The 27,491-nt window shown below is 40.5% G+C and overlaps 1 protein-coding gene across 1 annotated transcript in view; it reads left to right on the top strand.

Annotated features, from left to right (window-relative positions):
- Nucleotides 1-27,268, top strand: part of LOC138420236 (fatty acid desaturase 2-like protein FADS2B) — a 38,403-nt gene extending 11,135 nt beyond the window's left edge. The window contains exons 3-13 of the mRNA XM_069553355.1: nt 7,899-8,096; nt 10,261-10,362; nt 13,575-13,700; nt 17,758-17,818; nt 19,820-19,822; nt 20,408-20,481; nt 20,643-20,740; nt 22,366-22,462; nt 24,340-24,419; nt 25,559-25,684; nt 27,208-27,268. Of these exons, the coding sequence (XP_069409456.1) occupies nt 7,899-8,096; nt 10,261-10,362; nt 13,575-13,700; nt 17,758-17,818; nt 19,820-19,822; nt 20,408-20,481; nt 20,643-20,740; nt 22,366-22,462; nt 24,340-24,419; nt 25,559-25,684; nt 27,208-27,268 (1,026 nt within the window). The remainder of the gene's footprint in view (nt 1-7,898; nt 8,097-10,260; nt 10,363-13,574; nt 13,701-17,757; nt 17,819-19,819; nt 19,823-20,407; nt 20,482-20,642; nt 20,741-22,365; nt 22,463-24,339; nt 24,420-25,558; nt 25,685-27,207) is intronic.
- The last annotated feature ends 223 nt before the right edge of the window (nt 27,269-27,491 follow it).

A 27,491-nucleotide genomic window follows, 5' to 3' on the forward strand; every position in this document is an offset into this window, starting at 1 on the left:
ATCCAGCACAGCATTTCACATGATATACTCTGCATATAATTTAAATATGCAGGGTGATAATATACAGCCTCGACATACTCCTTTCCCAATTTGGAACCAGTCCATTGTTCCAAGTCTGGTTCGAACTGTTGCTTCTTGACCTGCATACAGGTTTCTCAGGAGGCAGGAAAGATGGTCTAGTACTCCCATTTTGTTATGAGTTTTCCACAGATTGTTGCGATCCACAAAGGGTCAGAAGAAACAATAAACCCAGAGGAATGTTAGAGTAGTCAGTGAAGCAGGTTTTGTTTTTGTTTTTGTTTTTTTAAGTCGCTTGCTTTTTCCATGATCCAACAGATATTGGTAATTTGACTTTTTGATTCCTCTTCCTTTTTTTAAATCCAACTTGTATATCTGGAAGTTCTCAGTTCATGCACTGTTGAAGCCTAGTTTGAAAGATTTTGAGCATTACCTTGCTAGCATGTGAAATGAGAGCAATTATGTGGTATTTTGAATGTTCTTTGGTCTTAACTTTCTTTGGGATTGGAATGAAAACTGATTTTTCAAGTCCTGTGACCACTGCTGAGTTTTCCAAATTTGCTAGCATATCGAGTGTAGCACTATAATAGCATTATCTTTTGGGATTTCAAATAGTTCAGCTGGAATTACACCACCCCTATTAGCATTAAATCACCTCCATTAGCATTTTTCATATCAGTGCTTTCTAAGGCCTACTTGACTTCACACTCCAAAATGTTTGGCTCTAGGTGAATGACCATATCATTGTGGTTATCTGGATCATTAGAACTTTTTTTGTAGAATTCTCTTTATTCTTGCCACATCTTCTTACTATCTTCTTTTCGGTGACGTCTTTACCATTTCTGTCCTTTATTGTGCCCATCTTTGCATGAAATGTTCCCTTGACATCTCCAATTTTGTTGAAGAGATCTCTAGTTTTTCCCATTCTATCATTTTCCTCTACTTCTTGCTATGTTCGCGTAAGAATGCTTTCTTATCTCTACTTGCTATTCTCTGGAACTCTGCATTCAGTTGGGTATATCTTTCCTTTTCTCCTTTGCCTTTTTCTTCTTTTCTTTTCTCAGATATTTGTAAGGCCTCTTCAGATCCCATTTGCCATTTGGCTTTTCTTTTCCTTGGGGATGAGTTTGATCACCACCTCCAGTACAATGTTATGAACCTCTGTCCATAGTTCTTCAGGCGCTCTATCAGATCCCATCCCTTGAATTTATTTGTCACTTCCACTGTATTACTGCAAGTTCCTACCTGAATGGCTTAGTGGTTTTCCCTACTTTTTTCAATTTCAGTCTGAATTTGGCAATAAGGAGTTCGTGATCTTAGCCATAATCAACTCGCGGTCTTGTTTTTGCTGATGTATAGAGCTTCTCCATCTTTGGCCACAATGAATATAGTCAATCTGGCTTCAGTATTGACGATCTGGTGATGTCCATGTGTAGAGCCGTTTCTTGTGTTGTTGGAAGAGGGTGTTTGCTTTAACCAGTGCATCCTCTTGGCAAAAATGTGTTGGCCTTTGCCTAGTTTCATTTTGTACTCCGAGGCCAAGCTTGCCTATTACTCCAGGTATCTCTTGACTTCCTACTTTTGTGTTCCAATTCCCTATGATGAAAAGGATATCTTTTTTTGGTGTTAGTTCTAGAAGGTGTGGTAGGACTTCAGAGAACCATTCAAATTCAGCTTCTTCAGCATTAGGGGTCAGGGCATAGATTTGGATTACTGTGATACTGAATGGTTTGCCTTGGAATCGAACAGAGATCATACTCTCATTTTTGAGACTGCACCCAAGTACTACATTTTAGACTCTTTTGTTGACTATGAGAGCTACTCCATTTCTTCTAAGGGATTCTTGACCACAGTAGTAGATACAATGGTCATATGAATTAAATTCACCTATTCCCTTACACTGTAGTTCACTGATTCCTAAAATGTTGATGTTCGCTCTTGCCATCTCCTGCTTGCCCACGTGCAGTTTCCCTTGATTCATGGACCTAACTTTCCAGGTCTCTATGCAATATTGTTGTTTACATCATCAGGCTTTACTTTCCCCACTAAACACATCCATAACTGGGTGTCATTTCTGCCTTGGCCTAGTCTCATATTCTTTCTGGTGCTATTTCTCCACAGTTTCCCAGTAGTATATTGGACATCTACTTACCTGGGGGGGAGGGGGGTCATCTTTCAGTGTCATAGCTTTCGCCTTTTCATACTGTTCATGGGATTCTTGAGGCAAGAATGCTGAAGTGGTTTGCCATTCCCTTCTGACCGTGTTTGGTCACAACTTTCCACCATGGTCCATCCGTCTTGGGACCCTGACTTTGAAGGGCTTGAGACTGTGGAATATGAGTCTAGGCCAGTTACCAAACCTGTCTGTGGTTCAGTGTCTCTCTGTGTAAAATAGCAACAATAGAATCAACCATATAAGTGTTATTGGGAGATTACTGAAAGAGTTAAAGGCATTTAAAGTGCTTAGAACAGCGCCCGGAATGTAGAAAATATTCAATAAACTTTAGAGACTACAATTATCATAAACTTAGCAGTCACACAAGTAACTTGCAAGCCTCTAAGTTTACAGAGTCATTTAGGGCAGGACGCACTAGGGTAAAAAGAGGAAATGATGCAGAGCTTTGTTGTTTTCCCTAAATATTTTCTCTAAGGAAAACATAATCCCATTCATGGTTGAGAGCTATAATTGTTCATTATCTAAAACAGTGTTGATCCCTGAGGGTAAAGAGCTGATATGAATTTTCTTTGTGCATCTGTGATTACCCGGAGATATGTATATAGACAATTAGTGTTTGAGCACAAAACTGAATGTCAGGAAGTACAGGCTAAAGTCCAGCTTCCATCACTTGCTGAGGATTTCACATTAATCACTCTTCTGGGCTTTAGTGATCCCCAACAGTACAGTGACTGTGATGGTAAAATCAGCCAAGCTTGGAAACACCCTGTTGCTGTTGTTCAGTTGCTAGGTGTGTCTGACTCTTTGTGACCTCATGGACTGCAGCACGCCAGGCTCCCCTGTCCTTCACCATCTCCCAGAGCTTGTTCAAACTCTCATATCCACTGAGTCGGTGATGCCATCCAGCCATCTCATTTTCTGTTGTCCCCTTTTCCTCATACCTTCAATCTTTCCCAGCATTAGAGTCTTTTCCAATGAGTCAGCTCTTCCTATTATGTGGTCAAAGGATTGGAACTTCAGCTTCAACATCAGCCCTTCCAATGGATATTCAAGACTGATTTCCATTAGGATTGACTGGCTTGATCTTCTTGCACTCCAAGGGACTCGAAAGAGTCTTCTCCAACACAACAGTTCAAGCATCAATACTTCGGTCCCCAGATGTCTTTATAGTCCAATTCTCACATCCATACATTACTACTAGAAAAACCATAGCTTTGACTAGACAGTCACTTGTTGGCAAAGGAACGTCTCTGCTTTTTAAAATGTTGTCTAGTTTTGTCTTTTCTTCCAAGGAGCAAGCCAGGTTCAGTTTCATGGCTGCAGTCATAGTCTGCAGTGATCTGGGAGCCCAAGAAAATAAAGTCTGTCACTGTTTTTATTGTTTACCCATCTATTTGTCATGAAATCATGGGACCAGTTGCCGTGATCTTCATTTTTGAATCTTGAATTTTAAACCATCTTTTTCACTCTCCTCTTTCACCTTCATCAAGAGGCTCTTCAGGTCCTCTTCACTTTCTGCCGTAAGGGTGCTGTCATCTGCATATATGAGGTTATTGATTTTTCTCCTGGCAATCTTGATTCCAGCTTCTGCTTCATCCAGCCCAATATTTCTCATTATATAGTCTGCATAGAAGTTAAATAAGCAGGGTGACAGCATACAGCCTTGATGTGCTCCTTTCCCATTTTGGAACCACTCAGTTGTTCCATGTCCAATTCTGTTACCTCTTGACCTACATACAGGTTACTCAGTAGGCAGCTAAGGCAGTCTGGTATTCCCAGCGATTGAAGAATTTTCCACAGTTTGCTATGATCCGCATTGTCAAAGCCTTTAGCATAGTGAGTGAAGCAGAAGTAGATGTCTTTTGGAATTCCCTTGCTTTCTCTATGATCCAACAGATATTACCAATTTGATTGCTGGATTCTCTGCCTCTTCTAGATTCAGCTGGAAGATCTGGAAGTTCTTGGTTCACATATTGTTGAAGCCTAGATTGGAGAATTTTAAGAATTCTTTTGTTAGCGGGTGAAGTGACTGCAATTGTGCAGAAGTTTGAACATCCTTTGGCATTGCCTTCCTTTGGGATTGGGATGAAAATTGATTTCTCTGGTCCTGTGGCCACTGCTGAGTTTCCCATGTTTGCTGGCATATTGAATGCAGCACTTTAACAGCATCATCTTTTAGGATTTGAAATAGCTCAGCTGGAATTCTATCACTTCTGCTACCTTTGTTGGTAGTGATGCTTCCTAAGGCCTACTTGACTTCACACTCCAGCATGTTTGGCTCTAGGTGAGTGATTGCAAAACCATCATGGTTATCTGGTTCATCAAGATCTTTTTTGTATAGTTCTTCTCTGTATTCTTACCACCTCTTCTGGATATCCTCTGCTTCTGTTATGTCCATATGGTTTCTGTCCTTTATTGTGCTTTATTGTCCTTTATTGTACTATTTCTTTGCATTGATCAGTGAGGAAGGCTTTCTTGTCTCTCCTTGCTATTCTTTGGAATTCTGCATTCAGATAGGTATATCTTTCTTTTTCTCCTTTGCCTTTCACTTCTCTTCTTTTCTCAGATATATGTAAGGGCTCCTCAAACACTGCTTTGCCATTTTGCAGTGATTGTCCTTGGGATGATTTTGATCACCACCTCCAGTACAATTTATGAACCTAGGTCCGTAGTTCTTCAGGCACTCTGTCTATCAGATGTTATCCCTTGAATCTATTTCTCACTTCCACTGTATAACTGCAACTGATTTACTTTAGGTCATACATGAATGGCCTAGTGGTTTCCCCTACTTTCTTCAATTTCAGTCTGAATTTGGCAATAAGGAGTTCATGATCTGAGCCATAATCAGCTCCTGGTCTTGTTTTTGCTGACTGTATAGAGCTTCTCTATCTTTGGCTGCAAAGAATATAATCAATCTGATTTTGGTATTGGCTATCAGGTGATGTCCATGTGTAGAGTCATCTACCATGTTGTTGGAAGAGGGTGTTTGTTATGACCGGTCTGTTCTCTTGGGCAAACTCTGTTAGCCTCTGCTGAGCTTCATTTCGTACTCCAAGGCCAAGCTTGCCTGTTACTCCAGGTACCTTTTGACTTCCCTTGCATTCTAATCCCCTATGATGAAGGAAAGCTAAGCACTGAAGAATTGATGCCTTTGAACTGTGATGTTGGAGAAGACTTTTGAGAGTCCCTTGGACTGCAAGGAGATACAACCAGTCCATCCTAAAGGAGATCAGCCCTGAATATTCATTTAAAGGACTGATGCTGAAGCTGAAACTGCAATACTTTGGCTACCTGATGTGAAGAACTGACTCTTTTAGAAAGACCCTGATGCTGGGATAGATTGAATGCAGGAGGAGAAGGGGATGACAGAGGATGAGATGATTGGATGGCATCACCACCTAAATGGGCATAAGTTTGAGTAAGCTCCAGGAGTTGATGATGGACAGGGAAGCCTAGCGTGCAGCAGTCCATTTGGTCACAAAGTGTCAGACATGACTGAGCGACTAAACTGAACTGATGATAAAAAGAACATCTCTTTTTGGTGTTAGTTCTAGAAGGTCTTGTAAATTTTTAGAGAACCATCCAACTTCAGCTTCTTCAGCATTAGTGATCAGAGCACAGAATTGGATTACTCTGCTAGTGAATGGTTTCCCTTGGAAATGAACAGAGATCATCTTTCATTTTTGATTTTGCACCTAAGTACTATATTTTGAACCCTTTTGTTGACTAGGACACTTGTGTGATCTATTAAAGTTATCTGTGGCCACCAGCATTCTGATGTTCATGGGGTCTTTAGAGATGAGCCTATCCAGACCCTTCCCAGGTATTGGATTATTTAAACAACCTAGATGTCCATCAGCAGATGAATGGGTAAGAAAGCTGTGGTACATATACACAATGGAGTATTACTCAGCCATAAAAAAGAATTCATTTGAATCAGTTCTGATGAGATGGATGAAACTGGAGCCGATTATACAGAGTGAAGTAAGCCAGAAAGAAAAACACCAATACAGTATACTAACACATATATATGGAATTTAGGAAGATGGCAATGACGACCCTGTATGCAAGACAGGGAAAGAGACACAGATGTGTATAACGGACCTCTGGACTCAGAGGGAGAGGGAGAGGGTGGGATAATTTGGGAGAATGACATTCTAACATGTATACTATCATGTAAGAATTGAATCGCCAGTCTATGTCTGACGCAGGATGCAGCATGCTTGGGGCTGGTGCATGGGGATGACCCAGAGATATGTTATGGGGAGGGAGGTGGGAAGGGGGTTCCTGTTTGGGAACGCATGTAAGAATTAAAGATATTAAAATTTAAAAAATAAAAAACTAAAAAAAAAAAAGTTGTATCAGTGAATCTTGAAATGAATTTTCTTGCTTCTAGGATTGTTCATAGCTTTTTTTTGTATTAACGTTTCAAATTTTACTCTTTTCTTTTACATCTGAACAATCAAGTTTTCATTCTTACACCCTGGTCACTTTCTCAACAGTCTGAGTTTCAAACCCACTATAGTTATTAAGCTAAGGAGATAGTTCTTCCCAGGCCTTTCGCTGACTCTCGAGTATGTGCAAGTTCATAAATCCATGCTAGCACTTGACGTACATACGTAAGCACAGTACATGTACACAGAGTAAGGACTCCTTCAGCCAATAGACACCCAACAAATACCAAGGGCACCCTGTCTCGTTCCTGCAGAGCTTCTGAGCATCTCACAAGAAATTCACCCTTTGAGCTAATCTAAGTGAACGCTATCTTTCATAGAGGAGTCTTTTGCACACACTAAACAGATTATAACATAGAAAGTAACACAGATCCGTATAGATAGCAAAGTTCCCCAAAGTATAATCAGAGATCAAACAACACATTGATTTAAAAAGGCAATTATTATTAATAGCTACACACTTCTACATACAAAACAGACAAACAACAAGGACCTACTCTTCGGCAGGGATCTATATTCAATATCTCACAATGGTCTACAATGGGATGGAATCTGAAGAAACAATATGTGTGTGTGTGTGTGTGTGTGTATATATATATGATTTGCTGTACACCTGAAACCAATACAACATTGTTAATCAACTATACTTCAATAAACCTTTTGGTTTGGAAAAGTGGAAAATTAATTTAAGGGGTTTTCCCTGGCAGTTCAGTTGTTAAGACTTCTCCTTTCAATGCAGGGGGTGCAGCTTTGATCCCTCATCAGGGAATCCAGATCTCACATGCTTCACAGCCCCCAAAAACCCAAAAAAGTAAAATAAAAGCAATATTGCCACAAATTCAATAAAGACCTCAAAAGAAATTATCTGCATCAAATTTGTTTAATTAATCAGTTTTAAGAAGAATTGTTAAAGTTATGTATCTGTTCACTGAACCTCCTCCATCCCCCAAAAAAGAAGTAAGTTATAAGTCCCATTACAATGTGAGGACAGTTTACAAATCACTACTCATTTGTCTCTTCTCAAAAAAAATATATTATCATAACTTGTTTTAAGCATTTTGCTTTCTGTTAATTTTTTAAGGTTTCGTTTTCTTGTTTAAATTATGCCTAATTAAATTTATTAAATAAATAAATGTCTATTCATAAAATTAAGGTATCATACATTGATAAAATAGATTAATAATACATGCTCATCTGTGCTCCCTTTCCACTGAAGGAACTAATTCCTTTCTTGCATGCTTATTTCACAGGCCCGGTTGGTGGAAGATTTCCAAGAACTGAGGAGGACATTAGAGACCTTGAATATGTTCAATGCCAACCTGGGGTTCTTCTTCCTTCACCTCACCCAGATCTTGATTTTGGAGGCCCTGGCTTGGGTAATAGTGTGGCATTTTGGCAGTGGCTGGCTTATCACAATATTCATTTCTTTTCTTCTCACGGTTGCTCAGGTAAGTAGGTATCTTAAGCCCAGGCAGTGGCTCTATGGGAAGCCTCAGAATTTTTCTGCTCTCTTTACATGGGTATCAGTGGCTGCCTGGCACTTCCTGTCAAGCTAAGTTATCAAAACCCACAGGGCCCCAGTTCTCTTATCTGTAACATGGGGTAACAATTTTTTATGGAAATATTCTGAGGAGAACTAAACAAGTTACTCTGTAGAGTACTTAGCACAGAGACTGGCATGTGGTAAATATCCTTGATAGCTGCTGCTCTTTGCCCGACGTTATCCGCACAATGTCAGAAACTGAAGTTCCTTTCTAGGCCACGTAACCTTCACCTTTGTTTTTCGTTCATTAACCAACCAACATTTTTCATGGTTGTTCAATGATTTTCTTAAGACTATAGGTACACACGTGAGTTTATTTTGTTCTCTTTTTAATCGCTCAGTTGTTTCCAACCTTTTTGACCCCATGGACTATAACTGGCTCCTCTGTCCATGGATTTCCTCAGGCAAGAATACTGGAGTAGGTTGCCATTCCCTTTACCAGGGAATCTTCCTGACCCAGGGATCAAATCTGAGTCTCCCACATTGCAGGCAGATTCTTTTCTGTCTTAGCCACCACGAAGAAAGGAAGCCCCACATTAATTTATACCTATACGTGTGTGTGTGTGTGTATATATATGTGTATATATATATATATATATATGTGTGTATATATATATATCACTATTTATACATGCTGTTTAAACATTCTTCTACTTTAAAAAAAAGATTCTACTAAAAAGAAGTTATATATTTGTATTTTTTTTAAAAATTACCTGAGACCATGGCCAAAAGCCTCATTTCACCAATACTTATCAGTACACCAGTCTATGAAGAGAGTCTATTTATTATTACATGATAATAGGATGTTTTTTCCAGTGGTCATGTATGGATGCGAGAGTTGGACTGTGAAGAAGGCTGAGCGCCGAAGAATTGATGCTTTTGAACTGTGGTGTTGGAGAAAACTCCTGAGAGTCCCTTGGACTGCAAGGAGATCTAGCCAGTATATTCTAAAGGAGATCAGCCCTGGGATTTCTTTGGAGGGAATGATTCTAAAGCTGAAGCTCCATTACTTTAGTCACCTCATGCTGAAAGTTGACTCATTGGAAAAGACTCTGATGCTGGGAGGGATTGGGGGCAGGAAGAGAAGGGGACGACCGACGATGAGATGGCTGGATGGCATCACCAACTTGATGGACGTGAGTCTGAGTGAACTCCAGGAGTTGGTGATGGACAGGAGGCTGCGATTCATGGGGTCGCAAAGAGTTGGACGTGACTGAGCGACTGAACTGAACTGAATGATCATGTATTCTACCAGAAATGGCAATCAGCAACTGGCATGTAGCAGGGCAATTGATAAATCCTTTGAATGAAGCACAGATCTCTGAAGATGGCATTCTATGACCACAACACTGTATTGTGGACACAAAGGGAAACACCCTGGCCCTGCACTTGGGAAATGGTCTTCCAAGGGAGGAGCTGGTCATTGAAATATCTAGATATGATATAAGGCAGGAGGAAAAGAAACAAGCATGTGCTGTTGGAGCAGAAAGAGGTATCTAACTCTAATTGAGGCAACTGGGGATGACTTCATGGAGAATTAACATCAGTGTTAATTACAAAATTTTATCTGCTCATTTTTTTCTTGAAAAGTCAACTTGCTTTATTCTTTGAAAAGCAACTTTTGGAATCAAGAAAGGAAACAAATATTTGGCTGCTTAGCATTATCAGGAATTTTACATGTATTCAGCTGCAAAACAGCTGAATGAACAAGGTATAGTACAATCCCTGCTTCTCAAACAAAGAACTGAGTTCAGAGGTACCGACTAGCTTGCCAAGAGTTGTATAACCTGTAAAGTGGTGAAGGACAGTTTAGAGCCCTAGTCAACCTGACTCCAAAGGCATCCTCCTTCCATTCCACACTGGAGGTTGTGACAGTTGAGAGAAGAGTATTGTCAGCTAACAGAACCACCTGTGCAAAGGCACAGAGATGGGAAAGAACACAGCAAGTGTGGCAGATGCACACAGAGCTCTCTCAATATTCCCAGGGGCTCCCAAATCTACCAGAGGGCTCACTTACTACTTTCTTCTTAACTTGTCAACTTCTCTGACAGTAACCCTGTCTCTTCTAGGCTCAGGGTTCATTTCTGCAACATGACATGGGACACCTTTCCATATTTAAGAAGTCCAAGTGGAACCGCCTGATGCACAAATTTGTGATGGGTCATCTCAAGGTACAGAATGTTCCAGGAGTATGATGGGATTCTGAAAGTCATTTCACTAAGCAGTGCTTTCTACATACACTTATCAGCAAAAAATGTCACTACACACCCCACAAGTAAATGTAAATATACCAACAATGTAGTGACTATACACACACACACACACACACACAACATTATAACATATATGCTAAAATTAGAATTTTAAATGTTTAGGAGAAATGGTTAATTTTATTTAAGAAGTTCTGTTTTTTCTTAGCCAACAAACGATTTGGCCCAATCCCTGGTACACCATTAAAGAACCACTTCTCAGGACATATACCCTATAAAGTCATGAGTAGAGATATTCCTAGAAGGGGTCTGGACATGTACTTCTAGGAGGCTAGGGGAATCCAGCAAACCATTTAATCCTGGGAAGACAATGTACAAATAAAAGAAATGATGCAGAATAGATAAAAGTTTAACAAAAGAGAGAAACCATGGAAAGTTAGATGGCTCGGTTTAAGAGTTGAGGGTTGCAAAACCCAGACTGCTGGAAAAAGCAGGGGCAGTTGGTCTTATCCCCCTCAGATATGTTCCAGAGGGACAGGAACGCTATCCTATGCACCCCTGAAATGCAGCGCCTAACAGAGTGCCTAACACACAGTAGGCCTTCAATAAGCATTTGTTGAATGCATGAAGGAATGGATGGATGGATGGAATGATGGATGGATAGATGGACAGATGCTAGATAACAGGACATGGATTGATGAAAGTAGGTTTTAGCCCAGGCTCTGCTAATGCTCACTGTGCAACCCTGAATAAGTCAGATTCTATCTCTGGCTCTCAGTGTTCTCATCTCTAAAACTAAGACTTCAACTGGATATCAGCTTTTCTATGATGTTCTAGGATTTGGAGAGAAACCAAATGACAGAATGATCTCTGTTTGTTTCCAAGGCAAACCATTTAGAATCACAGTAATCCAAGCCCAGCTAACTCTGCTAGCCTTTGCCCTGCTTCATTTTGTACTCCTTTTCAGTATTCTTGCCTTGATAACCCCATGAACAGGATGAAATGGCAAAAAGATATGACATTGAAAGATGAAGTCCCAGGTCGGTAGGTACCCAATGTGCTACTGGAGAAGAGTGGGGATGTAACTCCAGCAAGAATGAAGAAACAGAGCCAAAGTGAAAACAGCGGTGAGCTGTGGATGTGACTGGTGGTGGAAGTAAAGTCCAGCGCTGTAAAGAGCGATATTGCATAGGAACCTGGAATGTTAGGCCCAAGAATCAAGGCAGATTGGAAGCGGTCAAACAGAAGATGGCAAGAGTGAGCATCGACATTTTAGGAATCAGTGAACTAAAATGGACCAGAATGGGCGATGTAATTCAGATGAACATTATATCTACTACTGTGGGCAAAAATTCCTTAGAAGAAATGGAGTAACCCTCATAATCAACAAGAGTCCTAAATGCAGTACTTGGATGCAGTCTCAAAAATTAATGAATGATCTCTGTTCATTTCCAAGGCAAACCATTCAATATCACAGTAATCGAAGTCTATGCCCCAAACACTAATGCCAAAGAAGCTGAAGTGGAATGGCTCTATGAAGACCTACAAGACCTTCTAGAACTAAAACTGAAAAAAGATGTCCTTTGCATCAAAGGGGGCTGGGATGTAAAAGTAGGAAATCAAGAGATACCTGGCATAACAGGCAAGTTTGACCTTAGGATGAATGAAGCAGGGCAAAAGCCAACAGAATCTTGCCAAGAGAACACACTGGTCACAGCAAATACCCTCTCCCAACTTTATTATTCCTGTATATATTTCAAATATTTTCATTTTAACACAAAAGAAATATAAAAATTCTTTTTTCATCCTGAGGCTTTGAATCTAGTATGTATTATATCCTTACACAGCCCGCCTCAATTTGACTGGTCACTTATTAAGTGCTCAGTGGCCACACATAGATAAGGGCTACTCTATTGAGCACTGGAGATCTAAAATACACATTAATCACTTTTTGAGAGATGTCATATATTCAGTAAAAGCTATGACTATTGCTTATTCTTCTATAAATGATTAACATAACAGGGGAAGGGAAGAGAAATTTAATATCTCAATATGCCAGTATTCCACAGACAGCAATTTATGTCTCCTTAAACAACCCATGGCGGTAAATGTCATTGTAATTATACTATATTTACTGAAGATGAAACTGAACATCAAAGGGTAGATGATTTTCCCAAACCACACAGATGCATTTATACATCCAGTGGATGCAAGTAAGTTGATGTGCTTCCAAATCCTTTTCTCTGTTAAAACCTTAAGATTTTCACTGAAAGAGAAAAAAGTCCCAAACAACTTAATCACAGATGACATGAGCTCAGCATCAACTAAAATACTTTTATTCTTTCATATGTAATGAGATCATTGAAGCTTGAACATGTGATGATCAGAGGCAAGCCCCCATAGGAGATGACTTCAGATCCCTGATTCTTTAAAATATTCATTGAAGTAGGAACCCTGGGGCCATTTTCCCCCCAGAACTAATTAGTTTTAGAGCTGAAGTTTCTTTCTTTATAAAATAAGAAGTGTTCTATCTGCTCTACCTATTTCATGTTTCTTTTTAAAAGGAGGACAAAAAAAAAAAAAGAAAGATGGAAAAACCTTTCATTTCAATGGTTTTTCTTCTTCTTCATTATCAGGAGTTGTTTTAACCTGTAATTTGTGATCCTGGGTACGATAATTATTTGCTGGGAAGCTTTTAGAGCCTCTAGGCAATGAATCATTCTGTGACCCAGGAATGAGGGGTGGCGGCATGTTCCAGGAATCCATATCCTAATTAAACTTTGGAGATGTAGGCAGAAAACTCTGATTGTTACTATTCAGACGCTGGTCAGGTCCGACTCATTGCGACCTCATGAACACAGCACACAAGGCCTCCCTGTCCATCACCTGTTCACAAAGTTGCTTTTTTCATGTCCATTGAATGGGTGATATCATCCAACCATCTCATCCTCTGTCATCCCCTTTTCTTCCTGCCCTCAGTCTTTCGCAGCATCAGGGTCTTTTCCAGTGAGTTGGCTCTTCACATCAGGTGGTCAGTATTGGAGCTTCAGCTTCAGCATCAGTCCTTCCAATGAATATTCAGCGTTGATTTTCTTTAGTTTTGGAAAACTCTGATAATGAAAGGTATTTCAGGAGAGAAATCTTGCATCTAATGAATGTTCTCTTCTCCTCAGGGCTTATCTGCAAAATGGTGGAATTACCGGCACTTCCAACACCATGTAAAAACAAACATCTACCCCAAAGACCCAGATATTGACGCAGGCCCACTTTTTGTTCTTGGAGATTTACAACCTGTTGAGGTATGTTTAGAAATCCTAAGCACTAGAGAAATGTTTCAGGAAGCAGTTCTTGGAAAGGTCTACACCTTTGTCTTGAGGAGATCAGGCTGGAGATTCTGGCTTCAAGTATGTTATCAGAGCATCTCTTTTTAAGCCCAGGATATAGATTGTATTTATTTTTTTAATATAAATTTATTTATTTTAATTGGAGGTTAATTACTTTACAATATTGTTTTGGTTTTGCCATACATCAACATGAATCTGCCACAAGTATACACATGTTCCCCATCCTGAACCCCCCTCCCACCTCCCTCCCCATACCATCCCTCTGGGTCGTCCCTGTGCACCAGCCCCAAGCATCCAGTATCATGCATCAAACCTGGACTGGCGATTCACTTCATATGTGATATTATACATGTTTTAATGCCATTCTCCCAAATCATCTCATCCTCACCCTCTCCCACAGAGTCCAAAAGACTGTTCTATACATCTGTGTCTCTTTCGCTGTCTGCATACAGGGTTATCATTACCATCTTTCTAAATTCCATATATATGTGTTAATATACTGTATTGGTGTTTTTCTTTCTGGCTTGCTTCACTCTGCATAATAGGCTCCAGTTTCATCCACCTCTTTAGAACTGATTCAAATGTATTCTTTTTAATGGCTGAGTAATACTCCATGTATATATGTACCACAGCTTTCTTATCCATTCATCTGCAGGATATAGATTTTAAATAAGTGAATCTGGTGTGGTAAGAAAAGAAGAAAATGTGGAAGGAATGACTTCATGATCTTAAAAATCATTCAGGCTAAATCACATGGAAGGCATGGCAGTACATTCAACAAGTGCTAAATCATGAAACATCTATATATCTAGTTATGTCAACTAATTCTAGCTGTTGGAGGAAACTAAGCTGTTATTTTTAGTTTAGGTTCATTTTGGTTCATTTATACATGAAACTCAGCTCAAATGCCTCATAATACACAGTACCTCGCCTCTAACTCAGATTTCTTAAGGAAAAGAAAAAGGAAGGCAAACTCCAGGATGTCTCAGCTGTTGACTTTCTTAAATCTCAGCTTAAACACCAGCATGTAAGGATTATTACCAAGATTTTTAGAGTCTGCTTTCAAGACAGAAGGCAGAAGGATAACCACAAAAAGGTATCTCTTTCCTTGAGAAGAAATGATGGATCCTGAGAATTATGTGCTTAGGAAGAGGCTCTGCTTCCTTCTGGAAGAATTTAGGAGCTTTCTAAAAACAAAGGAGTGTAGCTTGGTCACTTGCTGGGTGGACTTTGTGGTAACCAGAATTGTGCAACTTTCTCAAAATAGGTTTTCCCAGTTTGGGAAGACAACCTTTTTCCAATTAGGGAAAAGTCTCCTGCCAAGATATAAAGAAAATAAAAGAAAGAAAGAAACCTTGACTGCATTCTTCAGTCAGTTGTTCTTCACAATGACTCCACAAACAAGTCAGAGCTCTCCAAAGTTTGCAAACACCTAAAGTGAAGTCGTTCAGTCCTGACTGACTCTTTGCAACCCTATGGACTGTAGCCCTGCCAGGCTCCTCCACCCATGGGATTTTCCAAGCAAGAATACTGGAGTAGGTTGTCATTTCCTTCTCCAGGGATCGAACCTGGGTCTCCCACATTGCAGTCAGACTTTACAGTCTGAGCACCAGGGAATCCCTGTGAACTCCTCGGCTGATCACTAAACTTATAACACTTTGAATTCTCTCCTCATTCCCTCACAGCAATGAAGATTTGTCTCACTGGAGTTCATGAGGCAGCCTGGCCCCCTCCAGAAGTCCTGTCTGTAGAGCTGTATCCAGTTCACATGCTGCCTCTTCACAGAGGATGGAGACATCATCACTTCTCCATCATTCAAGAGACATATCCCTTGAGGCTTAGGTTTCTATTTACTATAATTTCAAAGCCAATGCACACCACATTACTTACAATCAGTTAATCTTTAAATTCAGCTGTTTTACAACACAACTAATTCTGATAAGCCTTAAATGTTTCTGTTCTTCCCATTTTACTGTCAGTCTTTCTACCACTTTCTTCAAACATTCATTCCTTTAACAAGTATTATTTAAATCCTCTAGGCCCAGGTCCTGTGCTCATACTCTGGAAAAGTTAGACTTCTCCTTTGGAACCATACTCATAAATCAATCCTTCACCTACATTTGCCTGCTCTCCAAAATTCTCCACCAACTCCCTCTTCCAAGTTTCCTACCACTTAAATATCCAGAAGCTTGGGAGTAACTGCAAATAACTATCATTACTTTATCACCATGACATTTATTTTTATTTATGATAGTAAGAGAACCAAGGGTCAAGTCTAATATCTAAATAACAGAGGAAATATATAGAAGGGAAGGTGTCAAAAGAATGGGAAAAGCAAAAAATTAAACACGGCTCACAGTTTTGTAACTGAACATAAGGTAAAATTATAGAGGGGGTTTGAATTATCATTTATTCATTAATTCCTTCAACTAATGTTTATCAAGTGTCTCTTAGGTTATAGAATTAAACCATTACTTCTATGCCTCCTCTCAAGATATTTGCTGCTTTTGTGCATTTGGGCACAGACTAAATTAACTAAGAAGACTCCTAGGAAATGACTCAATTTCCCAGTGATAAGTTTATATATTATCAAGCCTTAAAAGAATAAACCACAGCATGAGATCCATGATGGAATTAAAGGATGAAAGATGAAGTAGATACCAGAGTTATGACTATGTGTTTTATAATGTAACTATTCAACAAATATCTGTTAAATGGATGAATGGATACAAGCAGACTGAGCTTCAAACAGAATTCTAGGCACATAGGTTGAAGAAGACCTTGAAAACTTAGAAATATTTCTCCTCCATCACCATTCTATTTACACCAGGACAAAAATTTTAAAATGGCTCGCATGAGAATGATAATAAACGATCAGTTCACTTCAGTTCAGTCGCTCAGTCGTGTCCGACTCTTTGCAACCCCATGAATCGCAGCACGCCAGGCCTCCCTGTCCATCACCAACTCCCGGAGTTCACTCAGACTCACGTCCATCGAGTCCGTGATGCCATCCAGCCATCTCATCCTCGGTCGTCCCATTCTCCTCCTGCCCCCAATCCCTCCCAGCATCAGAGTCTTTTCCAGTGAGTCAACTCTTTGCATGAGGTGGCCAAAATACTGGAGCTTCAGCTTTAGCATCATTCCTTCCAAAGAACACCCACGGCTGATCTCTTTCAGAATGGACTCGTTGGATCTCCTTGCAGTCCAAAGGACTCTCAAGAGTCTTCTCCAACACCACAGTTCAAAAGCATCAATTCTTCAGTGCTCAGCTTTCTTCACAGTCCAACTCTCACATCCATACATGACCACAGGAAAAACCATAGCCTTGACTAGATGGACCTTAGTCGGCAAAGTAATGTCTCTGCTTTTGAATATGCTATCTAGGTTGGTCATAACTTTTCTTCCAAGGAGTAAGCACCTTTTACTTTCATGGCTGCAGTCACCATCTGCAGTGATTTTGGAGCCCAAAATAATAAAGTCTGACACTGTTTCCATTGTTTCCCCATCTATTTCCCATGAAGTGATCGGACCAGATGCCATGATCTTCGTTTTCTGAATGTTGAGCTTTAAGCCAACTTTTTCGCTCTCCTCTTTCACTTTCATCAAGAGGCTTTTTAGCTCCTCTTCACTTTCTGCCATAAGGGTGGTGTCATCTGCAAATGGAATAAAGCATTCCTGCAAGAATTGCCCACATTTAAATAAAGAAAAAGGCACCACAATATTTCCTTCCCCTTCAGTTCTGGTTCCTCAGTGCCTTCACTTTGACAGTAAATGAACTCTGACCAGATGGCTCTTTCCATAGAGATTCTACACACACACACACACACACACGCACACAGAGACACACACACACACAGACACACATGCATGCACACAGACACACACATATGCACACACATGCACACACACACACATACAGACACAAACGTGCACGTGCACACACACACAACCTTGAGTATAGTAACAGAAGTCTAGATTGTTCTTACTTTTGTTCTGTTCTCTCTCCATTCAGTATGGCAAGAAAAAAATCAAATTCTTCGACTACGAGAAGCAGCACCTGATCTTCTGCCTGGGTGAGTCACCAGAGAGCCAAAATCCTTATCACCCCGTTTCCGGGAAGCAAACAGCTGTCGAGCCAGAAGGCATGACTGAAATGCTCCCACAGAGAGACGATCCCAGGCCTTGTGCCTCAGAAAAGCAGCCTGTTTTATTTCAGACTTACTGGGGTGGAATCTGAAGAGGAAAACAGAAGAGCAATTAAGCATTCTTAATGGGCATCTCATCACTCTGGCTACTGTACAGGGAAGGTGATGGTCCAAGAAGGATGGGAGGCAGGATGCCAATCAAGGGGTCTGGTGTCTGTGACTCTCGTCCTGGATAAACTAAATGCAATACTTATCAGAAGAAAAGGACAGTGGTATATGGATAGGGAGGAAAAACAGGAAAAGAACTCTCAAGCACTGACAGTAGGTGCCAGGAAAAGCAGAGGCTCATGAATAAAAGCCAGCTGTAGAGCTTCTGTGTGGAAGAAAGTTGACTGTTCCCACAGCTTACATACAGCTGTAGAAGGTATTTTAGTGGACAGATACACATACACATACACACACACACGCATTTAATAAGACAGGTCGGGATATGTTCTAGGCTTGAGAGAAAATAGAGTAGCTGAATAATGCTAATAACAATACAAATATTAGAAGCAAAAGTGTTTTGCTCTTAACCAAGTCAAACTCATGATTGCTCACAAAGAAAAGTTTAGGACCCCAAAATATGCTCATCTGAAACACGCTTACTCATTTGGAAAAGAAACCCAAATTAGGAAAGATTCCAAACATTTCCTATAGATCAGTGGCTCTCAGCTAAGAGCATTGCTGCCCCCAGTGGGACGTTTGACACCGTATAGATACTTTTTTGATTATCGCAACAAAGAGGGAAGAATGGTATTGACACCCATGGGACAGAAGCCAGGGATGTTATGAAATATCTTATAGTACACAGAATAGCCCTGAACAATAAAGAATTATCTGACCCTAAAATGCCAACAGTGTTAAGATTCAGAAACTGTTACAGATGATCTGGCTTGACCAAACATTGGCCACCAAGGGTCATCTGTCTCATGCCTGACCAGGATAGCCTGTAAGTCCATTTTCTGAGACACGAGGCTCAACCACCACTGCAGCCTCTTCCAGGGCTAGAATTCTGAGGATTTCTCCTAATGCAGTTATTCCCTTTGATGACCAAAAAGGGTGTGGAGGACATTGGTGCCCCAGTTTGAAAGGGAACTCTTCCAGCCCAGACAGACGTATATTCACATAAGAAAAAACTGTTGGAGTCTCCTGTGTGTAGTAAACCAATACAGCCTTAGCTTATGAGGAATAGATGAATACTGTAGCTCGCTGCAGAATGCCCAGCTTACAAACCACATCATCCTCAGGAGCTGTTTCATTTTGTCATTTTCTTTCAAATGTCTTCAACGTAGTATGACAGGTACAAATGAGTCATACTCAACCTGTCAGAGAGAGATGAGGCTTGACACTTCATAAAGGTGGCGAGACAGCTATCATGCAGATTCCTGTAGTAGGGAAAGGTAATTCAGTACAGGCTGAGCTCAACTCTCCAGAAATGAAAGGTGGGAGACTTTTAAAACACTGGGACATGCTAATGGCAATCAGGGAAAGAGGATAAAGGGAGGGGAAGCTGGTCTTGTGGTTAAGCCACCTGTGGCTTCTCACTGGTGCTTATCAAAGTCAAACCCCTACCCTCCCAGAGGCTGCAGGAGAGAGCCCAATCTTCAAAGATTGTATTTCAAAGGGATAACTCCCAAGTCCTTGAGAAAAACATTTCTGGGTCAGAGAAGATCCATCTCAGAGGGACAGATTAAGAATTTTATAATTGTAAGTTTTCTAACAAATGATTGAAGAAAAGGAGGTCAGAAGCCTACTGAACAAGCAGTAAGTTCTTTAGACTGTCTTGAACTTTCTCAGGCAGGGACTTTAAGGTGTCAGTGTCATCCCAGGAGCACGACCTTAAATTGTTCTTAGAAACTATTTCTAGCATCTGTGTGAGTTTCTTAGTGTGTAGGGTGGAGAAAATCATTTGTGCTGACAGTTCGCAGACTCTGAAAATCTATGGGTCACGTTTGAAGCCTAGTTAGAATGGGGACTCACAGCATCTGACTAAATTTTGATTAAGAAGAGAGTTGTCAAAATCTGAAGGGTCTCCATATGACTCCTACCTGCTCCAGGCAACTTCACTGGTCCTGGGGGAGATGCAGGCATGCTCTGTATCTGCCACCTCAACATATTGTGACAGGGCCCAACATGAAGGATCGTGAAGACTTGAAGGATTCCAGGGACCTTGAGAAAACTTGAAAGCTCACAGCAGAAGCCCTTCCAGGATGCCTTCATGGAATGACTCAGATCTTCAAAGCTTCCCTAGTCTCCTTAAGGGAGCTTGAACCAAAGTCTCGGTTCACCCTCAGAGGCTCTGAAAGCCCAGCAGCATCCAGGATGTGGTTGTGGATCTCCACCATGCATCCTTCTCAGGGGCAATACTCCAGGGCAGCTTGTTAGGAGATCACCTCCCACTAGGGATCAATCTGCTCATGTGTTCACTACCTTCTTGTTGTTTTTGTTTTTTCTTCTTCTTCTTCTTCTTTTCAGTTTCCCCCTTTCTCATACCAGTATATTTCTACCCGGAGTCCATTCTACATATGTGCCACAGAAGGCACTGGGAGGTGAGTAACTCGATTCCTTCTCTAGACCTAGATCAGGCTGGTAGAAAAGGGGAAGGGTAAATGCTTGATCCTTTCCAGATGCAGCTTCCTTAAGTATAAGGATATAAGACTTAACCAGTTTTATTTCCGCTAGCTTAACTTTCAAGCACTTCTTTCTACAGGACATTGCCTGGGCCATCAGCTTTTATATCCGCTATTTCATCACATTCGGTCCTTTCTACGGAATCTTTGGAACCATGGTGCTCATATATTTAGTCAAGTAAGAAAACAATAATATTATCCTACTCTTATTGCCTGGATGGTCCTCTTACCTTTCTTACTTGATTTATTTATGATTAGCAAAGGTTTGCAATTTATGACACCAGACTGCATTCTTGTAGCTGAGACACTTCAAGAAAATGTGGGATAAAACAGCTGAAATAGTTGAATGAGTTTCTGGGAAACTGCATTTGCCCAGTCTTGCCTGTTTTCCCACATGATTAATTCCCAATTACAGTATAGTAGTCCCTCAGCATCTGAGGAGGATTAGTCCCTGGACCCACCTCAGTTACCAAAATCCAAAGATATTCAAGCCCCATAGTCATCTATCCATATATGTGGTTCCACAACTGTGGATTCAAGCAACCACTAATCTTGTAGTACTGTGTGTTTTCTTAAAAATATCCATATTTAAGTGGACCTGCATGTTTCTCAAAGGTCAACTGTATTCTGCCTGATCACCAAGTCCTTCAAACTGTAATCGAGCTGGACATCATAATTCTTGCCAAAGAGAACAGGAGGCCAATTTTTTAAATTTATTTTGCAACTACAGATTTTCTCCAAACCAAAATGACTTTAAACTGAATAACCCTCTTCAACTTCCCAATGTATTCCTTCCTCATTCATTTGCATTACTATTAATAAAATAACGGTAGCTACTATGCATCAGGCAATTTGCTAAAGGCTTTATGTTGTGGGCTTCCCTGGTGGCTCAGACAGTAAAGCTCCTGCCGTCATTGTGGGAGACCCGGGTCAATCCCTGGGTCAGGAAGAACCCCTGGAGAAGGAAATGGCAACCCACTCCAGTGTTCTTGCCTGGAAAATTCCATGGATGGAAGTGCTGATGGGCTACTGTCAATGGGGTCGCAAAGAGTCAGACACAACTGAGCAACTTCATTCACTTTACATGCATTATCTTATTGGATGTAATCAAAAATGCACAACCAGGCAATGCAGATAGTATCAATTTCATTTTTCTGATAAGAGAACTAAAGTTCAGAGAAATTAAATCCCTTACTCAAGAGCAAATAAGGGCCAGTGGCAGTGCCAAATCAGAGCTTGTACTCAGTTCTATCTGATGACAACAGCCAAGCCGTTAATCACATTGCGTATATCTTCAATTTGTTGTTGCTTTAGTCGCTAAATCATGTCTGACTCTTTTGTGACCCCATGGATTGTAGCCTGCAAGGCTCCTCTGCCCTGGGGATTTCACAGGCAAGAATACTGGAGTTGGTTGCCATTTCTTTGTCCAGGGGATCTTCCCAACCCAGGAATCAAACCTGGATCTCCTGCAGATGGAATCTTGACCACTGAGCCACCAGGGAAGCCTGACCTTCAGTTATCTAGGTATCTTCTGAGCCTGGCACCAATGGCTACAGAAAATACTAGGGACACTGCTCTGGTCCAGTAGGCTGCAAGACAGGTAGTGAGACTGAATACCTAGTATGCCATCTTTAGACATAAAAGGTCTGCAAAGATGAAAAACAAACCACCACCACATGATGGAACCTTTGAGTCACTGCCATTTCCTCTACTGCTCAGCCAGATCTGCCAGTGGCTACGCAAGCCCAGTGACTGGAACTTAGACTCCCCAAGGAATGATCATATCTTCCTATTCTCTTAAAGGATTTTGGAAAGTCCCTGGATTGTATATATTACCCAGATGAGCCACATACCAATGAAAGTGAGCAAAGAGGAGAACCGGGACTGGTTCAGCGCTCAGGTAATAATGCTGTTCCTGGAAAACGTCCACCAAAGCATCCTAATTACTGTCTGCTTACCTCAAATAATGTCTATTGGAGGCTTGCCAGGGGCCAGGCACTGTCAACTGTTTTGCATGTAGCTACAACATGTACCTACATGCTCGGAATATTCCCGCTTTGCGAATGATAACACTGAGGTATGAAGAAGCTGCACAGCTTGAGCAAGATCACACAGCTAAGTGGCAGAAGCAGGTTTGTTTATTAATTTGGCCACACTGTGCGGCAGGCAGGGTCTTAGTTCTCCTACCAGGGATCAAACCTGTGTTGAGCACGGTCTTAACCAGTGGACCAGTGGAAGTTCCCCAGAAGCAGGTTTAAAACCTCAGCAGTTTGATTTCAGAACCTTGGCTTTTAACCAAGGCTTAATAAACTACAGTCCAAGGGACAATCTAGCCCAGTTTTTATTTTATTTTTTTAAGATTTATTGGAACACAGCCACACTCATACATTAGGTATTCTCTATGATAGTTTTCATTCTAAAACAGCAGAACTCCGTAGCTGTGATGCAGAATTGAAACATTTACTGGGTGGCACTTTACAGGCAAGGTTTACTAAACCTGCCTCAACATGATACGATCTTTCAATGAATCTCACACTCCCAGAATAACAGAAGGGAGAACCCTGGAATCCCCCTCATTTCATTGTACAGATAGTGGGGCCCAGAGAGGAGACTCAGTATTCTCAGCAAGCATGCTGTTAACGATTAAAAGATTCATGACCCATGCAGAATACCACTGCCTCCTAAGCCTGACCCTGGCTGTGCCGTGATTAACTGGAGAATCCAGTCATCAGTCTGCTTCCTTCTCCACGCGCATTTGCAAATTCAGTGGACATTCCATACAGTAGTGATTCTCAATCTTTTTGGTCGAGAAACCACTCTTAAAACTTATTGAGAACATAAAAGAGCTTTCGTTGCTGGAGGTTATATCCACCGATACTTACTGTATTTGAAATTGAAACTGAGAGTTTTTAAATATCTATTAATTAATTTTAAAATAACACGATAAAGCCAATAAAGGTTAACATCAGGGTGATTACATCATCCCATGTTTAACAGCCTCTGGAAAAAAACATGCTATAAGTGTGCATGAATGAGAATTTAAAAAGGCAAATACTGTCTCAGAAGTATTATGGGGATCATTTTGACCTTGAAGATCCCCTGAAAGTGTCTTAGGGACCTCAAGGTGCTCTAAAGTACACTCAAGGAACCCTGACATAAAGCAACTGCAAAAATACCATTCAAAATGGCAACAACCCTAACAAGAATTAAATCTTAGAAAGGCACTGAATAAAAGTCACATTCATAAGCATTCTAAGTAGTCTGAAGAATCCTATGAACTTTGTACAAAATAAAATACATTAGATTAAAAAAGAAGCTACTTGTATATATTAATAAATGTATTTCTATGCACAAAACTCTTGATTTAAGCCCTTGCATGCTTTATTCCCCATTTAGAAGTCCTTTAAGTCTATTCTGTGGCAATAATATTCAAACTCCTATAATTTCTACGAGTCCTACAATCCCGCTTCCATCCGCCAAAGTCCTTATCCATGATACCTTAGTCTTCTGATTTTGAGGGCTGATAGTGACTTAGTCCTCTCAAATCCTATTCACTTCTTCATATCTGTTGCCTTATCAATACTTCTTAGCAAAATGCCTATTTCTTTTATAATTGTAAGGTCCCTGAGACCTGGGACTTATTTTTATCCCGCATGGTTTGTTACATAAAATACGTACTCAATCAGCACTTGTTGAATGATGGATGAACAAAAGAATGACTAAGTATCTTGTTTGATACGGGTTCATTTATATCTAATGTAAGCTTTTTCTTTGCAGGTCTTGGCCACCTGTAATGTTGAACATTCCTTTTTCAATGACTGGTTCACTGGGCACTTGAACTTCCAAATTGAGCACCAGTGAGTAAGAGAAATAGTTTATGATAAAGGGCAAGGGCTGTCACTAATAACTGCCCTCCATAGAGTCCAGAAAGGAGCAGTAGACTCACAATCTTAAGGGAAAAAAATGAACCAGGATTCTCTAAAGGATGCTATTTTTCAATTAACGACAATGATAGATAAGGGAAGAAAGAAATGAAGGAAGTGTCACAATTGCAAGTAAATGGAGTGAAATCTTGGAAAAGTATCAGTGACTCAGTTTCCAGATTCCTATGGGCTTAGGAAATGGTGATGTCTTTGCATTTTCTTTGTTGGCAAAACCTCAGAAAAATCAGGACACTTGAGTAACCAACTTGTGTTCAAACTTAACTATGCTCTAATTCAAATATTTATTTATCTGTGTCTTTAGAGCCAAGTTTACAAAATAATTAATGAAGTGGAGTCCCTGCTGCAATTTATACATGGTATCTGGAAATACTTTGCCACTGGGTCAGTTACAGAGAGGAAATGGGTAGTTCACACCTTGATGCAAGTTAAAACACTGAGAGTCAATTTCCCCAGAGCATCAGGGGAAAGGCTTTCCACATTCTCTTTGTCTAACCATGTGAGTCTATGATAGTCAAAGAAAGAACAAAACCTTTATTTGTTCAAGGAATTTTTTCTCATTCTCTCTCTCATATTAGGGCTTGAAAATTTCAGCAAAACAAAACAGAAAGATTCTTACTCACAGTTTCATTAAAGGAGAGGTTTACATCTAAGACAATCATCTGGAAGACTAATGAAAACTTGGGATTAAAAATCATCTCTCCTCACTTCTTATTCTTTTCCTGGGACTTTTAGCTATTTCCCATTACTTTTCTAAATGGTAGAAAGTTCTAAATAATTTACTTCCATTGGATCAGGCCAAAAATAACAAGTTGATGGAGCTAAAACATATTCTCTTAGTTCTTCCTAAACATCTGCCACCCACAAGGCTTGTAGAGGTTTAAGGGATAAGATGAGTCTGGCAGCAAGTTTAATTTCCCAGAACAAATGTATTGGGCAAGGTCAAGGTTGGGTCTGTGTGGCTGATACCATTTTATTTTGTAAAAGGGGAAAGGGAACTTTGGGTTTCTCCTTAGGTCTGAGAAGTTTTATATCTCCTTTCTCTGTTTCCCTAGTCTATTTCCCACAATGCCACGCCATAATTGTCACAAGGTGGCACCTCTGGTGAAGTCACTGTGTGCCAAGCATGGACTACCATATGTGAATAAGCCCATGTTGAAGGCATTTGGAGATATTCTCAGGTAATAACAGTCCCTCAACCCACAGCTCTCATTTCCCTTCACTGTTGGTCCCCAGACTCTTCACTGCTTTATGAATCATTCAGCCAATAGCTCTTTATTAAGGAGCATCCACGTGCCCAGCATGGACATGAGGCTCAGTACGGAACAACACTAACACAGAAATGATAACAGTCATTCCTACCATTTACCTGCTGCCTTCTGGGTACTTCTTAGCGAAAATACCTTGATGCCCTACTAAATTTCAAGCTTCTTATAAACCAGGGTTCTGCATTATTTGTCTTTGTATCACCCACAGAGCCTTGACATGCTTTAGAACTTAACCAGTGGGAGGGACTCTCAAATTATCTGGTCCAGGGTTGCAAACTAAGATGCTTGCAGGGTCTGGTGGGACAGGCAGGCGTGACTCTTCCTACAGAAACTGAGAATCCATACTCATCCTGAAGCATTCACAGTTCCCTGGAGGATCCTGTGCTTGTCAAATTAACTGCCAAAACCTTGGTTGTAATTTTTTTTTAAGATTAGGAAAAAGAAAAACAGTATCCTATTAATGTGAATAAATAATGCAGCAAGGCTAGACCTAGTCATATCAGATCCCTGAAGAGTGATCCATCTTCACTTTCTACCATTGTCCTCCTCCTTTCCTGCCCTCCAGGTATCTGACCTCCCTACAGTTGACACATAACTCCCTGCCCCTTGCCATGACCCATCCTTGGTCACCTTTTCTTCTACCAGAATAATCTTCCAACTTACCACCCGCCTCCTGTCACCTTCTCAAGTTCCATTCACTCTCCAAAGCTCACCTGAAAAGTCTTTTCTTCATCTCAGTCCTCCTTTGCCCCCAAGACTACACCTGTAGAGAAGAAGAGAAATGCTTGGTTCTCTTCATGTCTGACCTTTATCACAATCATGATTCAATAGCATATTGGGTAATATGTGTCTCCCAGTGCAGACCAGGAATTCCAGGTGGACAAGACTCTCATCACTCCTATTCACTCCTGTATCACCAGAGCCTAGAAAAATATTTCCCTTTATAAAGTAGGTTGTGGGGAGGGAGGTGGGAGGGGGGGTCATGTTTGGGAATGCATGTAAGAATTAAAGATTTTAAAATTAAAAAAAATTAAAAAATAAAAAAACAAAGTTAGGAGAGAAAGAGAAAAAAAAAGTAGGTGAGGTAGGTGGGTACAGGATGAGATGGTTTATAGTTATATGATTTATCTTATAGAGATTCAGCAGAGCTTTTTCTTTTAATACTGGAGAAAAGGGAAATGATGCTTTGGGGTACAGAAAAGCATGCAACAAAAGAAAATCTCAATCTCCTCCATATAGAAAATGTGAACTCACCTTCTAAAACATAAGTCAGAGTGTATTTGACTCCCTCCACCGGGCAAGATAGAAAGAGGCCTTTCAGATATAGCTGAAAATGACAGCGTTGTAAAGTATTAAGTAAAAGAGCAAATGTTCCATGAAGTAGCTCCTTTGACCCGAATCTCACCTACTCATGATTTTGTCTGCTCCTCTTGCAGGGCCCTGAAGAAGTACGGAGCCCTCTGGAAGGAGGCTTACTGCACACATTCAGAAATATAATCCAGATGTGCTGGTGCTAAAGAGAAAAACCACAGGCCCCAAAAGTGTCACTTGTGCTAAAGCCCATGATAACCAAACCTCTATAATACCTGACAGAATTGCACTTAAGCCTTCCCCAGAAATACAATCTTAATCAACTAGTCTGGAATTTTGGGGTAGGCAGTGTGGTGATAATCTGTTGCATTTTACCCCTTTCCATTCCTGCCCCTGGCCCAGCAAAAGA

This window comes from Ovis canadensis, chromosome 15 (assembly GCF_042477335.2).
Source record: "Ovis canadensis isolate MfBH-ARS-UI-01 breed Bighorn chromosome 15, ARS-UI_OviCan_v2, whole genome shotgun sequence".
In the NCBI taxonomy this organism is placed as follows: Eukaryota; Metazoa; Chordata; class Mammalia; order Artiodactyla; family Bovidae; genus Ovis; species Ovis canadensis.